Source organism: Anas acuta, chromosome 2 (genome assembly GCF_963932015.1).
Source record: "Anas acuta chromosome 2, bAnaAcu1.1, whole genome shotgun sequence".
Taxonomy (NCBI): Eukaryota; Metazoa; Chordata; class Aves; order Anseriformes; family Anatidae; genus Anas; species Anas acuta.
The window spans coordinates 145,151,452-145,167,726 of NC_088980.1; the positions used below are offsets into that span (position 1 = coordinate 145,151,452).

At 40.3% G+C, this 16,275-nt stretch overlaps 2 protein-coding genes across 3 annotated transcripts in view; one reads left to right on the plus strand and one right to left on the minus strand.

Annotated features, from left to right (window-relative positions):
* Window positions 1-12,165, minus strand: part of MRPL13 (mitochondrial ribosomal protein L13) — a 32,517-nt gene extending 20,352 nt beyond the window's left edge. For both annotated transcript variants that reach the window (XM_068672578.1, XM_068672579.1), the window contains exons 1-4: window positions 12,027-12,165; window positions 9,450-9,573; window positions 5,558-5,651; window positions 4,267-4,327 (exon numbers count right to left, since the gene is read on the minus strand). In XM_068672578.1, the coding sequence (XP_068528679.1) occupies window positions 4,267-4,327; window positions 5,558-5,651; window positions 9,450-9,573; window positions 12,027-12,053 (306 nt within the window). In that variant the 5' untranslated portion in view covers window positions 12,054-12,165. The remainder of the gene's footprint in view (window positions 1-4,266; window positions 4,328-5,557; window positions 5,652-9,449; window positions 9,574-12,026) is intronic.
* MTBP (MDM2 binding protein) overlaps window positions 12,145-16,275 on the plus strand; it is a 30,669-nt gene continuing 26,538 nt past the window's right edge. Inside the window, exons 1-6 of the mRNA XM_068672575.1 lie at window positions 12,145-12,288; window positions 13,648-13,728; window positions 14,233-14,306; window positions 14,400-14,545; window positions 15,023-15,081; window positions 15,998-16,142. Of these exons, the coding sequence (XP_068528676.1) occupies window positions 12,219-12,288; window positions 13,648-13,728; window positions 14,233-14,306; window positions 14,400-14,545; window positions 15,023-15,081; window positions 15,998-16,142 (575 nt within the window). The 5' untranslated portion in view covers window positions 12,145-12,218. The remainder of the gene's footprint in view (window positions 12,289-13,647; window positions 13,729-14,232; window positions 14,307-14,399; window positions 14,546-15,022; window positions 15,082-15,997; window positions 16,143-16,275) is intronic.

A 16,275-nucleotide genomic window follows, 5' to 3' on the forward strand; every position in this document is an offset into this window, starting at 1 on the left:
TGATGTTTTACTTTCCTCTATGGAAAGAAAACAGGCTTTCAAACAGCAGCAGCAAGGTTTAAACATATTTTCTGTCCAAGTTTTTCTTCAGAACATTATTATGCAGATATAACAGCAAGCCTATACATGTTAGTGGTTGCTAAAGAGCACTCAAGAGGAGAATGGGAATGTTTTAAGCCCCTTCAGACCAGGGCCAGCAGCTGAACAAACCCAAACCCTGACACCCCCCGAGGCTTCCTCACAGCGTGCATCTGCAGAGCGACCCTGGCTTCATAATCTGCCTTAGCAGGTGTCGCTCCTCCCGAGTAATTATTGCTCATTATTTCTTTGTCAGAGGCAATGCAGCCTCTGAATGCTGCAGAGGTCAGTCCTCTCACCAAGTATTTGGTATTAGCCAAACGTGGTTTTTCTTTTTTGAGGGAGTTTCTGGCGCAACTAAATAAGAAAAAAAATTAAAGCCAAGTTTTGATTATTTTTAAAACTTGAAATAGAATAGAAATTGGTTGGAAATTTTATCCTGACTGGACTATTAACTGGTTCTGCACGTTAAATCTGTCAACATATTCTGAAGGCATTTTAACTAAAAATCTTATGATTTTTCCAGAAAGCTTTTTCCAAATATTTTGTTCCTGCTCATATCTGTGACAGTTTAAAAAAAAAAAAAAAAAGTACACGTGATCTCTTATCTTCCCATACAACTACGCTGAAGCCTAATTTTGAAAACGTTGGTCTTGTACCTATTAGCATTTTTCCAGCTAAACAAAACTGCTTCAAGTTCTATTAAAAACAACAAAAACACGAAATGTCTATGCATTCCAAACACCCGTGCCTCAAATAAAGGAGTTTAACTGTTTCCTTTATTTTTGAGACTCCTTGGAAGAGGCACACTAAACCTTTCAGATGAGATTTCAGCAACTTACAATGGAAATTAATGCTGTACCTACCACGTATCCTAAAGTAGTGTCTGTACCATACAGGTATTAACACTGTATTACTCTGATGAAGAGAGGGACTATTTTGTATGGCCACAAGCTGCTCTGCTGCACCTAGAGAACAAGTTTAATACCTTAGTCTATGGGTTGTCTGAGAATTGACACTGTATCTAAGAAAGAGAAAGAAAATGCTGAAACACGAAGCTGTTTTTTCTTTATTAAACACTTCCTGGAGCATGGAGCAGCCTGGCCAAGCCTAAGAGAGGAGGGCTCTTCCCTGGTATTCTCCAGAAGAGCAGACAACTGAAACCAGTGGAACTTTTATAGAAATTCACAGACATCCCCTTCCCCACACCTCCCAAAGGGATTCACAGGTGTTAAAGGCAAAAACGTGCTAGAATATTTGCTTTTGATATCTTTTTGGCAAGAATCGTACATTTCTATAAAAACAAAAGTTTCCAAATTGCTGAAAAAATTGGCACAATCCACACAGAACTGTAAGTCCTGCATGGAACATCAACTACACAGACCTCTTTTTTTTTTTTTCTTTATTCTTTTCAACTTAAAAGTTGAGCAATCGAAGAAGGCTGCTCAGAGAGGTTGTCCTTGGAGGCTTCCAAGACCAGGCTGGGTAAGCTCCCACCAGCCCAACCTGACCTGGAAGGCGATAGTGCAGCAGGTTGGACTAGGGATCTCCAGAGGTTCCCTCCATCCTGAATCACCCTATGATCATATTTAAGAAACCAACATATACACACACATTCAAAATTCAGTACAAATCCTTCTCAAGCACTAACTACCATGCATAAGGGGGAAAAATATAAGGTCCAAAGTTAATGAGATAAATACAACGACGTTGAACTACGTTAAGTGAGATTATCAGATGATCATCATGTTTGTCTTCCTCCTTATGACAAAACAGGAATTGACCAAGGACGATTATTTAACAATAATGCCATAAACATGTCTATATTCCAACAACTATAGTTGAGATTTTTGTCCTCCCTGCAAATAAATTACATCATTTTGTATCAAATTATTCATTACAGCCATTTTAATTTGCTCCCAAGAATGTAATGGCTTAATTTTTGTAATGATACTTTTTCCAAAATTAATGTTGACTCCTGTAATGAAGAGCCATCAGGATGAGCTAGCAGGAGATAACAGGACCACAGGCAGAAAAGAAGTACTAGCCTCCAGGATGAAAACAATGCTTTAAAGTATGAAGACCGATTCCAGAAAAAGATGTATTCAACTTCCTACAACCTATATAGTTCTACTGCCTCTCAGCAATTGGATCTATCACAATTAAAAAAAAAAAAAGTTTGTTTTTTTAATTCAAAAAAGTGAAAACAATGTAGTTTACCTAAGTCTCCATGGTATTTTGAAGAACCAAATGATGCTTCAGCTAGACATTGGCCTTCTGCATGGTAATTATTTTTCAGTACTGAGTTATATAGATAGGTCTTTAAAAAAGAATGAGTGCAGTGATAGGACAAGGAGTAATGGCTTTAATCTAAAAGAGGGGAGATTTAGATTAGATGTTAGGAAGAAATTCCTCACTCAGAGGGTGGTGAGGCACTGGCACAGGCTGCCCAGAGAAGCTGTGGATGCCCCATCCCTGGAGGTGCTCAAGGCCAGGCTGGATGGGGCTTTGGGCAGCCTGGGCTGGTGGGAGGTGTCCCTGCCCATTGCAAGGGGCTGGAACTGGGTGGTCGTTAAGGTCTTTCCCTTCTATTTCCAAACTATTCCGTGATTCCCAAAATAAAACATGTTAATAAATCACCACCCTAATTTCCATCTTCATCGTATCCCAGTAGATTTCACACCAAAACAGTAAACAAATATTTCTAGCCATAAAAACCTTTACTAGCCAAAAACTGTGACCGCTGCACATATAGAACATATCCTGCCAAATTACCACCCACTACTTTTTAATAGGGACATTCAAGCACTTCAACAGAATTAAAGAGTTAATTGCTGAGAGCTATCCAGAATTGCTTTTTTATTTAAAAAAAAAAAAAAAAAGTTTCTCTTGCTAAATTAGACCAAGTCCTGAGCCACATCACCATTTGCCGAATCTCTGTCCAACATGTTTTAGTTATTGGCAATGCATTTAATCCTCCTCTGTTTGCACAGAAATTCATCTAGGAGTCTGGCAAGAAAAGAGGTATTTCAGAACAAATGCCAGTAGGTAATTTATAGAACATCTAATTCTCAGGCACTAACAAACAAGTTGTGTTACACTGCCTCCCAGTGCATAGCTTCTGTCTGAAGCTCAAATGGAAAAAGTTGGAGAATGTTTCAGACGTGGAACTACCCAAAGGAATTACAACTGTGTTAGAGCCTTTTCTTAAAAGCATTTAAGCACTTTGTAACAATTCTAGGTAGAAAGTATTATTGAACTGCAAGATTTAATTATTTCACCATTTCGTTTTAAATAAATAATATATATATATAAAAAAAAGTAGATAAATTCTTATGGCAGACTTTTTTTTTTAAATTAAAGTCTTGGGATAAACAAATTTATCCCAACAAATTTATCTGAATCACAGATTAAAAACATCAGTGACAAAATCCAATAATTTTGCAGCAGACAATTTCACTAAGAAAAGGAAGAAGTATTTTAATATTTTACATATAAGGTGACCCAAGGCAAAGTATTTGAAGTCAAAACTTCAAAAACTGTTTATTTTTTTTAATTAGTAACAACAACACTGTTGTTCAGCAGAATTAATAATGGTCCAATACAGACATTTACTAAAGAGGCTGAAGCTCAATGTAGTCACCACTTCAAACCCTCTCATAGACCATGAATACGCAGCATTGTAGACAAGATCTCAGTAAATAAATAAATCATTTAACAAAACCTACAGTTGAATTCTAACGGGAGAAGGAGGCAGGTGTACTCTCTAACACTTTTTAATATTATCTTTAATATTTTTAATCTTACCCTTACTCTTGCTGGCTCTTAATCTGCTAGGGTTGTTAAACTGAAGCACTGCTTAGCTAAGTCTAAGCTGAGTCACTTTGACAATGACAAAGGTCAGACCTTTGAAACTAAAAGCAAGTGAATCAGTCAAAAATGGGCAAAGCAAATGATCCTGATTTGCTCATTTGGACAGCATGCATGAAACACAAAAATTCACGACCTACAATCTGACCCTCAAAACACGCTGTGTCCAAGAACACAGTCAACAAGCCAAGCCCCATTAATAAAACGTTCACAATCACATTTAACACAGATAGGAGTAACCCATTCTGCTTAGGGGAACAAATTAAATGAAAACACACCTACTTTCCAAATGAAAAAGAAAAAACACAAAGCACTTACAGCAGTTGGGTCTTTCAAATGGAGCTGAGTTGCTGTCACCTGTTTGAAACCACCAGGATAACTAGAGAAACAGAAGAAACATACAGGCTTAGTGCTATATGCTCAAGCATGATGTTAACACAAATATCAGAGTATATTAGCATCATAGAATCATCTGGGTTGGAAGAGACCTTCAAGATCATCAAGTCCACCATCAACCTGACCTACTTAGTCTTAGTGAAATGGTGTAGTTGCACTAATTTACATTTAAGCATATACTTTAAATGGTGCAAGAAAGCAAACAGATGTCAGGTAAAACAGATTCCTTTCATTTAATTACGTTACTAGGAATCAGCCTAACTGAAATGAAAATAAACCCAACATTATTAGAACTGTCCACTTAGGGAGCTGTACAGATTTAAGTATTTCTTTAATTGCACAATTGCTTTCACTTTCTTATTGAAAAATTTAAAGAAGTCATTACGAGCAGGGGAGGAAAAAAACCTTAATTTCCATTAACTCTGATGAGAACTTCTCAGCAACTCAAAAAAGGAACTTCAAAGGAACTTCGGGACTGAAACATCAATACCAGCAAAATTAGCTTTCTCAACTTGATTTAATAATCTCCCAACTGGATACATTTTAACACTTTGGGAATAATTATCTAGTGTTGCCACAGCATAAAATAGTAGTGACTGTTCTTGTTTGACTGAACTGATCCATGCTGTAATTGTTTATTGTACTTCCATCTATAAAGAAGCTGTATCTGACAAAATAATATCCTACACACTATTGTATACATCGGTACCTCTTCAGAGTATCTCATTTTTTACCAGTTTTTCCAGTTATTTTGGAGAAATTTAAATCTGATATCCAACACGAAGCACATTTTCTTTTTTCTTTGGTTCCTTGACTCAAGACCGTATCAATCTTGGTATCAAGTGTTAAATAGGATAACGTAATTGTAGTTGGCATCTGTATACCTCTTAAACATATAAATAGGAAAGCTTTCTACTGCTTAATAGATACAATAGTCATGATCTTTGCTTAATCTCCACACAAAATAATGTGGTCTACCCAATCTGTCAGTTTACTCCATTGCCATGGCTAAAACAGACTAAATCAGATTATTTCCCTAACAATATAAACTTCAAAAAAAAGTCTTGCATACTTTTAAACATTGTAACAGATGCAAGCACAAAACAAACACATAAGTTGCAATTCCCTTTTGAAACAATATGCTAAAAAGACTGCAACTCTTAAGAAAATGACATTAAATTTACCACCAGCTCATCACTACAAAGTGCCTTACCCAGTATGTGAAGAGTATACTTTTTGCTCCCATTTGTTACCAGAAAAAGCAATGTGTCTTGTATTTATTATGACAACGTGATCTCCACAGTCACCTACAAGGTAGAAAGCAGTAGAAAATATTAAGAGAACCCAGAATAATCAACCAAAATAACAGCTACAAAGGGTGTATATATGTTCACCTAAGATCCAGTTGCCTGGCCTTGGAGCAAGTATTTTATCTTAGTCAACACAACACATGCTGCATATGAACCTGTTTTAAATATTCGGGGAAAAAAGGTAAGCTCTAAACAACAATCCTAAATGTTTTAGTTTTCTTATAAAACATTGCCAATGTTTACCACAGGACTGAACACTTTGGGTAAGTAAAATAGTTCTACTAAAGAACTACAGCCTAGGGCTCAATGTATCTAAGATGCAAAGAGATTTCAAATAAAAATCAACTCTGTTGGGGAAAAAAAAAAAACATCAGCCCCCCCCAGCACATTCTCATTAATCAAGCAAAAGTGACTGTTACAGCAGACATGTATTTACTGGTTCCTGTACTAACAGCAACTGTTTGTTGTAATATTTTTTTTTTAATTGCAAAGCCTTATGTTCTGTCAGCAATACCTTGCCAGGAATAGTTACTTTACTGATCTTATTTACTAGTGAAGTACTAACACAACCCTTACTGTCTAAAAAAATACGTTGAAAATATGAAAAAATGGAGTTTTTCATTTTAGAAGTAATTGTGATCAGCTGTACAAGCTATAACCAACCACCCACTGAATCAACTGCAAAATGACTTGTCCAAAGTTCACCTTCTTAGGCATCACAATATTAGAATAAAAGCATTTGAAAACTCCTTTGATTACAGCATTCCTTAGTAGGTTACAAAGCAGCTACACAAAGAAGGAACTGAATAGAATATTCATGTTTCGCATGAGCATATAATAAATAAGGTGTGAAACTTCGATTGGTTAAAGTTTTCTACCATTTTCTAATCTTCTGTTCCTTTACTGCTCTATTTTCAACTACAGCTGAAGCTCAAACACAATTTCAGTATCTTCTCTGATATTTATCATCTTCACCACTGACAGATCTGTTCTAAAACACTGTGTCTAAATGCATTTGCCAGGAAGTTGACATTGGATTTTGTGCCTTTTTTGTTGCTGTTGTTGTTATTGCTGTTTTTTGTTTGTTTGTTTTTGTTTTGTTGGGAAACGAAAAGAATAAGTTCATCTATGGAAATTTTTGCCCAAAGTTCTCCACCTGAATAATATTGAATTAACAATTCTATACACTGATAAATCCATTGCAAACAACATGAAGCAGCCAAGTTAAAAACTAACCTATCCAAATAATGACTGCAACCTGTTCTTTTATATTAGACCAAATTGATGAACAGAATTCAGAATTTCAAATTAATACATTAGTCTCCACTTGTCTTTTAACAGCATTGCTTCCATCACCTCAGGGACACCCACTCTCAAGAGGAAGACAACAAAAATACTTACCAGCTGCACAAAGACAAATTGCATCCTACTTCTGAAAAAGATTACTCAAGAAAACTCTTCCTTCAGGTTATGATGTAATATCCAGAATTACTCTTTTATAGTTTTCTCCAGAAATGCACAAAACCAAGGCCATAGTATTCTCTCACACTATAGCATATGCTACTTGTTAAGTACAATGTAAATGTTACACCTCTTCAGATGAAGCTAACCTGCTCAGGGATTCCATTCTGTGTCACTGAATGTTTGTAACTTTCCAGCAATTCCTACCTCACAATAAAAACACAGGCTTCACATAAGTGCATTTTTCCTCCTACATTTCAATTATGGACGAAATGGTCTTTGAAGGTAGACACCATCAACTGTTAGCTTACAAGACTGACAACCTACTTGCCAATTCTTTCATTACGAGTTTGAGCTACTGTTTTGAGCCATTTGAAGCTAACATTGCAAGCAAGAGTAGTACCTGGGCCAGATCTGGCTTGTGGAGCATTTCCATCTAACCTAGTCTTCTCTGAGGATGCAGAGAACAGCTGCTCGCGTAGAAAATCCTGCCCAAATAACACAAGTGGTTTGCCTACACTTGCTTATGATTCAATACAAAGAACCAGACTACACAATTTTTGAAAAACCTAGCTCACTATTTTTGGTTCCTTACTGTGAAGCTGTTTGCAAAGACAGAATGCAAGGGAAAGAGAATAGAGGGAAGGGAAGGTGCAGAAGAAAGCAAAAAAATTCAGATTCAAATCTCATGAACAAGACTTGTATCACCTTTTAAGGCCTGACAACATCTAAAAAGTCCAACGTTTTGGAGAATAAATAAAGATTATCCCTAAAACAGAAAATAAACGTACATAAAAACATATTTATTTCTTTTCCCTACCCACAGCTTAATTTCAGTTCCAGATATTTTTCAAAACAATAAATAAATGATGATTTTATGGAAAGGTGCCTGTCAACCCAGAAAACCAAAATGCCTCACAATCTTATTCTGCCTAAGGAACTCTTATCTCGCAGATGCTAAAATATTTGTTGTTAGTTTAGGAAAAAAGAAAGACATGCTGAGCACACCAACCATAAATTCAACCATCCTTTGCTTCCTTAAAGAGTATCAAATGTCTCCCACTGGTAGCAATCTATCAATCTCAGGTGTAATGCATTTGGTACTGATTTATAGAATACTTTAGACCGAATGAAGTTATCCTTGAAATGGCTTTCTAGAATTTTATAACTTCATGAACATAAAATCATCAAAGATCTTTCCCATGGGACAGCCAAAAGAATTTCCCCTCCATCTGTTTTATTTTTTTTTTAGATATCCTTAGACTCCAGTGACATCTTGTGGATAAGGCACGTTTTGCAGTAGCAGTATTTGGGTATTTTTAAATATCTTCCAAAAACTACAAATACTACCTTTTATTACGACAATCAAATCAAGTATAATTTTAGTGTTTACATTAGACATGTATGAGCAAAGCTTAATGCTTCTTTATGTTTCAGTAAAGCCTCTTGAACAGGGATTATCATTTATTATCTATAAAATGCTCATCACAGTGAGACAAGCACTATGGTATTATCAATCATGAGCAAGGTGTCTTTAGTGCTGAATCTTCTAAACAGTAGATAAGCAAGGTTTTTTTTCATTGAATCAAGAAAATATCTTTCATCAATAATTGTGTCTCCTATTTCAAAATCAGACAGGTTCTAGTCTCATCGTCAGAAAGTGGCTGAGGTCGGAAGCCATCTGGTCCAAGCCCTGCTCCAGCAGGGACACCTACAGCCAGCTGCCCAAGACCATGTCCAGATGGCTTTTGAGTATCTCCATGGAGGGAGACCCCAAAATCTTTCTGGGCAACCTGTGCCAGTGCTCTGTCACCCGCACAGCACAAAAGTGCTTCCTGATGTTTAAAGGGAACCTCCTGTGTGCCAGTTTGTGTCTCCTGGCTCATACACACAGGACTTTTTTGCACGTTGTTCAGAATGAAGAACTGCTCCAAGGGGCTGTGGTGCTGTACAACTACTGAACTGTAGCATTCAGAAAAATCTAATCAAGAATCACATCGGTGTTTCAATACATGCACTGTGAATTATTTTTTTGTGTAAAAACAGTGCAACAAAACACATTTCAAACTTAAAAAAATAACAACTGAGGCAACTGAATCCCATCATAATTTTGCTACTAAAATTGAATAACGAATTAGTAACAAGCTTTATATGGATTGGTAAAGACAATGACCTAAACATCTGGAGAGGTATGAAAGGAAAACACGGGAAATGAAATTGAACCCTTTATAATTTACAAACTGAAAAATGCAACTTTGTAAAAAGCACTGTTTTTTAAGAATGAAATTAAAAGAAAAATACATTAAAAATGCTTCTGTGTACTGCAATACTCACTTAGTGCATGATAAATAGGTTTATGCCTGCCTTCAAGTCTGATTACAGTCGCAGCTGCTATTTTTCCTGGTGGTTGCATCTTTGCATCTAGGAGATACCAAGCTCTGGCAAAAGTAGCCCATTGCTAAAGAGAAAGAGAAGTGGTACTTAATATAGGAAAAGAACACACTAGCATAAATGAATCTAGCTTCTCTGATTTGATCAATGCATTCTTTTACATTTTAAGCACCATAAGAAATACTAATATTCAAAAACACCCCATCATGTAGCATTAGGGTAGAGCACAGTGCTAGACATTGTATCATAGAATCATCAGGGTTGGGAAAGCCCTCCAAAATCATCTGGTCCAACCATTCCCCTACTGCCAATGTCACCACTAAACCATGTCCCTAAGCACCACGTCCAACCTTTCCTTGAACACCCCCAGGGACAGGGACTCCACCACCTCCCTGGGCAACCCGTCCCAGTGCCTGACTGCTCTTTCTGAGAAATGTCTCCTCATTTCCAACCTGAACCTCCCCTGGCACAACTCAAGGCCGTTCCCTCTGGTCCTATCACTGGTTACCTGTGAGCAGAGGCCGACCCCCAGCTCCCCACAGCTTCCTTTCAGGCAGTTGCAGAGAGCAATGAGGCCTCCCCTGAGCCTCCTCTTCCCCAGACCAACCACCCCCAGCTCCCTCAGCCGCTCCTCACAGGACTTGTGCCCCAGGCCCTTCCCCAGCTTCGTAGCCCTGCTCTGGGCACACTCCAGGGCCTCAATGTCCTTCTGGGACTGAGGGGCCCAAAGCTGAGCACAGCACTCGAGGTGCAGTCTCACCAGAGCAGAGTACAGGGGGACGATCACCTCCCTGGTCCTGCTGGCTGCACTATTCCTGATACAAGCCAGGATGCTCTTGGCCTTCTTGGCAACCTGGGCACACAGCCGGCTCATGTTCAGGATGCAACTTACTGAGGGTGCACTCGATTCCCTCATCCAAGTCATCCATAAAGGTATTAAAGAGGATGGGCCCCAACACCGACCCCTGGGGAACACCACAGGTGGCCATTTGACAGCTGGATTTCACTCTGTTCATCACTACTCTCTGGGCCAAGCCATCCAGCCAGTTTTTAATCCAGCAAAGCGTGTACCTGTCCAAGCCATGGGCTGCCAGCTTCTCCAGGAGAATGCTATGGGAGACTGTGTGAAAGGCCTTGCTGAAGTCTAGGTTTACTATGTCAACAGCCTTCCCTCATCCACCAGGTGGGTCACCTGGTCACAGAAGGAGATGAGGTTGGTCAGGCCGGACTTGCCTTTCATGAACCCATGCTGACTGGGCCTAATCCCCCGGTGGTCCCGCATACATTGTGTGATTACACTCCAGATGAGCTGTTCCATCACCTTTCCCGGCACTGAGGTCAGCCCAACAGGCCTGTAGTTCCTCAGGTCCTTATGACCCTTCTTATAAATGGGCGTCACATTAGCAAGTCTCCAGTCATCTAGGACCTCTCTGGATGACCATGACTGCTGATAGATGATGGAAAGCAGCTCGGCAATCACATCTGCCAACTCCCTCAGCACCCTCAGGTGGATCCCATCTGGACCCATGGACTTCTGACAGTCCAGACGGAGCAGCAGGTCTCTAACTGTTTCCACCTGAACTGTGTGTGTGTGCGGGGTGTTCTATTCCTCATCCCAGACTTTCAGGTCAGGAGGCTGAGTACCCTGAGGATAAATGCTCTGGCTAATAAAGACACATGCAAAGAAGGCATTAAGAACCTCAGCCTTTTCCTTATCCTCAGTAGTCACATTCCCCTCCTGCATCCAGTAAAGGATGGAGATTCTCCTTGGTCCTCCTCTTGCCATTAATATATTTATAAAAACATTTTTTGTTATCTTTAAGCACAGTGGCCAGGTTGAGCTTGTACAGTGGTTTGGCCTTCCTGATTTTTTCTCTGCACATGCTGGCAACTTTCTTGTACTCTCCCTGTGTTGCCTGCCCCTTCTTCCACCAGACACAAACTCTCTTTTTCTCCTGGACACTCAGCAGAAGTTCCCTGTTCAGCCACAACGATCTTCTTCCCCACTGACTCATCTTACGGAGCACAGGGACAACCTGCTCCTGCACCTTTAGGACCTACTGTGCTGCACTTGCTGCTTGGAGTAGTTCATTGAATGGTTTGGGTTGGAAGGGACCTTAAAGCCCACCCAGTTCCACCCCCCTGCAATGGGCAGGGGCACCTCCCACCACACCAGGCTGCCCAAAGCCCCATCCAGCTTCGCCCTGCACACCTCTAGGGATGGGGCATCCACAGCTTCTCTGGGCTGCCTGAGCAACACCTAAACACACTTCTGTGCCTACTAACAACCCTATACGCCTTCAGCGGGCAGCCTTGTCCCTCTCAGCCCCCTTCCCTTCCCCAGCAGCCCCACAGCGGGCACTGCCTGCTCCTTCCAGCAGCGCCCAGGCCAGCCGAGCAGTGCCCGGCCATGGCACCCGCTCACCCCCACAAAATGGCGACCGCCAGCAGCCCGCCGCCACACGGAGGGCAGTGGCCACCGCGGTGTCCCCTCGCCTGAAGAGCCAGCCCCGCGCTCACCTGGGCAGCCTTGGTGTAACTGGCCATGGCCGCTGCGGCTCAAGGGGAAGGGAAACAGAGCCCATCGGCCCCGGGAAGCGGAAACATCGCCCTGCGAGGGGCGGTGCAGGGGCGGGCAGCGCGGGCTGCTCGGAGCCCTGATGGTGGCGGCGGCTCCTCCGTCTCCTTCTCCCTGCCCGTCCTCGGCCGGCCATGGACCGCTACGTGCTGCTCCTCAGCTGGGGGGAGCGCAGGGCTGAGGGCGGTGCGGAGCCCGCTGCAGGTAGCGCTGCATCAAGGGGGCGATGCTGAACGGGGGCTGCCGCCGAAGAGGGGGGGGACGCGGGGCAGGGCACGGAGCGGGAGCCTCCATCGTGGGGGCTGGAGAGGGGGAATTAGCCTCGGTACGGCTCTCCTGGGGCACGTAGGTGTGTGTCCGAGAGATATGTTCCTTAAGTTCGTGTGCTTTCACCCGGTTAAGCGATGCCCCTGCCTCAAACGCCTCGGGGGTTGTTCTCGAAGACTTTTTCTTTATGCTTTCTGGTCTATGGTCTGTGTGCAAGTCTGTTTTCATGATTATTACCTTGATAAAAATCTTTTCCTTTCAGAATAGAAGGCTTTAACGACTTTAGCCTTCAGAAGCTTAGGTTATTTGAGTTTTGCTAAAACACTGATGTTAGCTAACTAGAAGATTTCAGAGATATCATGGGATGGTTGAGGCTGGCAGGGCCCTCTGGGGGTCCACCTGGTCCCACCCCAGCTCAGGCAGAGACACCCAGAGCAGGGTGCCCAGGACCACGTCCAGGTGGCTTTTGAGGATCACTAAGGTGGAGACACCACAGCCTCTCTGAGCAACCTGTGCCAGTGCTTGATCACCCACACAGCACAGAAATGCTTCCTGATGTTCAGGGGAACTTCCAATGTTCCAGTTTGTGCCCATTGCCTCTTGTCCTGCCACTGGGCACCATTGAAAAGAGCTGGGCTCTGTCTTCTTTGCACCCTCCTTTCAGATACTGATATATCGCGATAAGATCTTCCCACAGCCTTTTCTTGTCTAGGTTGAATGGTCCCAACTATCTCAGCCTTTCCTTGTAGAAGGGATGGCTCCAGCCTCATCTTTGTGCCCCTCCACTGGACTTTTCCCAGTACGTCCAGGTCTCTCTTGTACCAGTTAGCACAGGTCTGGTCACAGCAGTCCTGGTGCAACCTCCCCAGTGCTGATCACCTCCCTTGGCCTGCTGATGGTGCTTGCCTAGTGCAGCCAAGAATTCCATTAGCCTTCTTAGCTGCAAGGGCACGCTGCTGGCTCATGGTCAATACAGTGTCCACCAAGACCCCCAGGTCCTTTTCTGCCCCCCAGCATTTCCTGGTGCCCAGGGTTGTATATTCCTGGGTGCAGTTCTTTGCACTTCTTGCTGAACTTCATGAGGTTCTTATCAGCCCATTTCATCAGCTTGTAAATCTATATATCCAGTAGTTTAACTAGAACTTTATATTAGTCTTTTTAGACTCCTGCAAATCTGTACTTGACACTTGTTTTAAACAAAACTTTTCATGTTAAACTGAACTTTAAACCGCATTTGCAATAAGCGAGATTTACCTTCTGGAAGTCAGAGGATTTAAGAAAATCTTCTTTTTCCAGCTGTGACTGCTGCAAACGTTTATAAACTTCTGAAAGAAAACTGTAATTCATCTACAAACACAGATGCAAGAACATTCCCAGGTAAGCATAGTAATATATGCCAAATGTTGTCAAGGAATTGGCCTAGGCAAATTTATTATTTACATGAAACAAATCAGAAACTTGAGGAAATCCAGTTTCTTTTGCTCTTGCTGCTACCATTTCTATGGTGAACTGATTTTCCTTTAGCAGCTCAGTTGTTAGCAGATGATTAAATATACCAGGCACTGGAAATGAAAGACAAGTGTTTTGAAAGGATGACAAATTTCAATCTATTTTAAGACTGACTGAGAGTAGAAAAGGGCTTGTTTCTCATGTCAGCGTGCAGCTTGATATTTTCATGCCTATGATTTTTGTTACTCCTGTGATCTATGTTTTTTTCAGTGGAAGCATTCTTGCTTCTGTTGGATAGCAATTCAGAACCCCACACCATGAGAATTTATTAAATCATTTTATCATCTTAAAATGGAGTTCTGAAGATCTGCTTTAGTACATTTAGTTTGTAGTGGATTGATTATTTTAAATCCTTGTTGTGTCTCTTTTCAGCATGTTCATTGGCTGGTATCCCAGGCATAAGGAAATGGTATTTTGCAAGTCATGTTATATGTGGTTATTATCAGGTAAGAAATATTTTTTTCATAATGTAAGTTCCACAGTTCTCTGCCTAGTGCAAGTTAAAACTGTAGTGTTCCAAATTCTTCTTGCTTTATTAGTTCTGCAGTTCTGACTGGGAGGAAATAAATTCCGACACACAGAATAATGAAGACTCTCTCCAAACAAGTATTGATGAATGTCTGGGAGCCATACATAATTTTGAGGAAGAAGACAATAACAGTAGGGAGTCACTGTCTATGACTGAGTATGCATATTGTTATCTTTATTGCAAGTATAGTGAGCTGACATTTAACAGTAATAACCCAAGGGAATTGAGAAAATTCAACCAGTAAAAGTTATTACCAAGCATATAGTTAACTATGAACAATCCACTCCTACTACTGAAGATATTTCTTTGTTTAACATAGCTTTAATTGTTGTTTCTTTTTAGCTACAAATGATTTTTATAGAATAACAGAACAATTATTCTAACATCTGATAGTTTTCTCTTGCTAAGGGAAAGCAGGCTGTCTGAAATCCTACTTCAAATTTTACTGCAGATTGTTTTGAATTTATTTCTGCCTCAGTAAAAGGGGAGATAAGTATAGTTCATTGCCTAGTATTAAGTCTGTGCTGAATTTTAAAGATAAGTTATTTACATCAGTTAGCATTCGTTACTTGTAACTTCTTTCTAAATGACTGTTTATATTTAGTTTCCAACTATGGTGTTCTTCATTTTCAGCATTTATGATGAAGCTGCAGAAAGCCTGCATCAGTTAGCTGACAAGTTGCCTGCCCCAGGTAACCTTTTTTAAAAGAGCAATCTAATTTGGAATTTATCTTGTTAGTTGTTTGTCTAAGAATTCAGCTGGTAAAGTCATAGTCAAATGGAAAAACAAAACAAAAAGACACACACACACAAGAAAAAACAGAGGATATTAGTTTGGTTGAATTAACTTGTTTGCAGATCTTGCAAGTAGTTTAAGGAACTTGAGCGTGATTGGCCTTGCAGATCAGTTTAGGAAGTAGTTTGCTGATTCTTTTTTTTTGGAAGACTACATTTCAATCATGATTAAGGTAGTTATTTATGTAATGTTTTTTTCCATATGAAATGGCACTGAAGTAGTAATAGACAATAAGCAAAATTCAACAGGCAACCATCAGAAGTTTTTTATCTAAAGAAATAAAATAAAATTGAAAGTGTAGATGTTACAGCTGATTGTTAGCAGGTGAGAGCCAAGAAGTTGTGAAGGAAAATAGATGAGAAACATTGGATTCAGATTTTGTAAACTGGAGATGGGTATCACCTTTTGTGTTTGGGTTAAGTAATGTTGCAGTAGTTGAGTTAGAATAGCAAAGAAACTGAACGTGGAAAGAATGAGAAATAAGCTATTTAGAAGTGTTGAAAGGAGGTAAACAGCACAATTGTACTGGAGACAGGACTCTAATCAGTACAGGTTTCAGTAAGAAAGGAAAGAAGGAACTGCTGTGAGTGAGTGAATGACAAAATATTTAATTGTATTTTGTGCTAATTCAAGAGGAACAAAGATGAGCTAAAAATGTGTGAAAAGTGTTTTAAATATTGCCAAAAGTAGATGAAGTTGATCTTTAAACCCATTTCACTTCAGTCAATGATAATCATTATTTTTCTATCTTCTAATGACTGAATCGTTTACTGAATAATGATACTTTAAGTCATAAATAACTGTTTTTACAGGAAGAGCAATGGTTGATGTGATACTACAGGCAGTAGAGCGAGATGCACCCAAGTTAAAAGACTGCTTACCTGCTATTGGTGCCCTGAAACACCTGAAAGAATGGCACTCTGCGCAAATCACCATTGCAGCAAATGACTCTAAAGGGTATGCTGTTCATTTTAGGTCTACAAACAAGGTCACTCTTGTTTTGTGTTTGGATATTTTAAAAGAAAACACTGAAACGTATTTAGTACTTCACATATATTCTTTGCAAATACATAGATTTGTCTTCTATTAT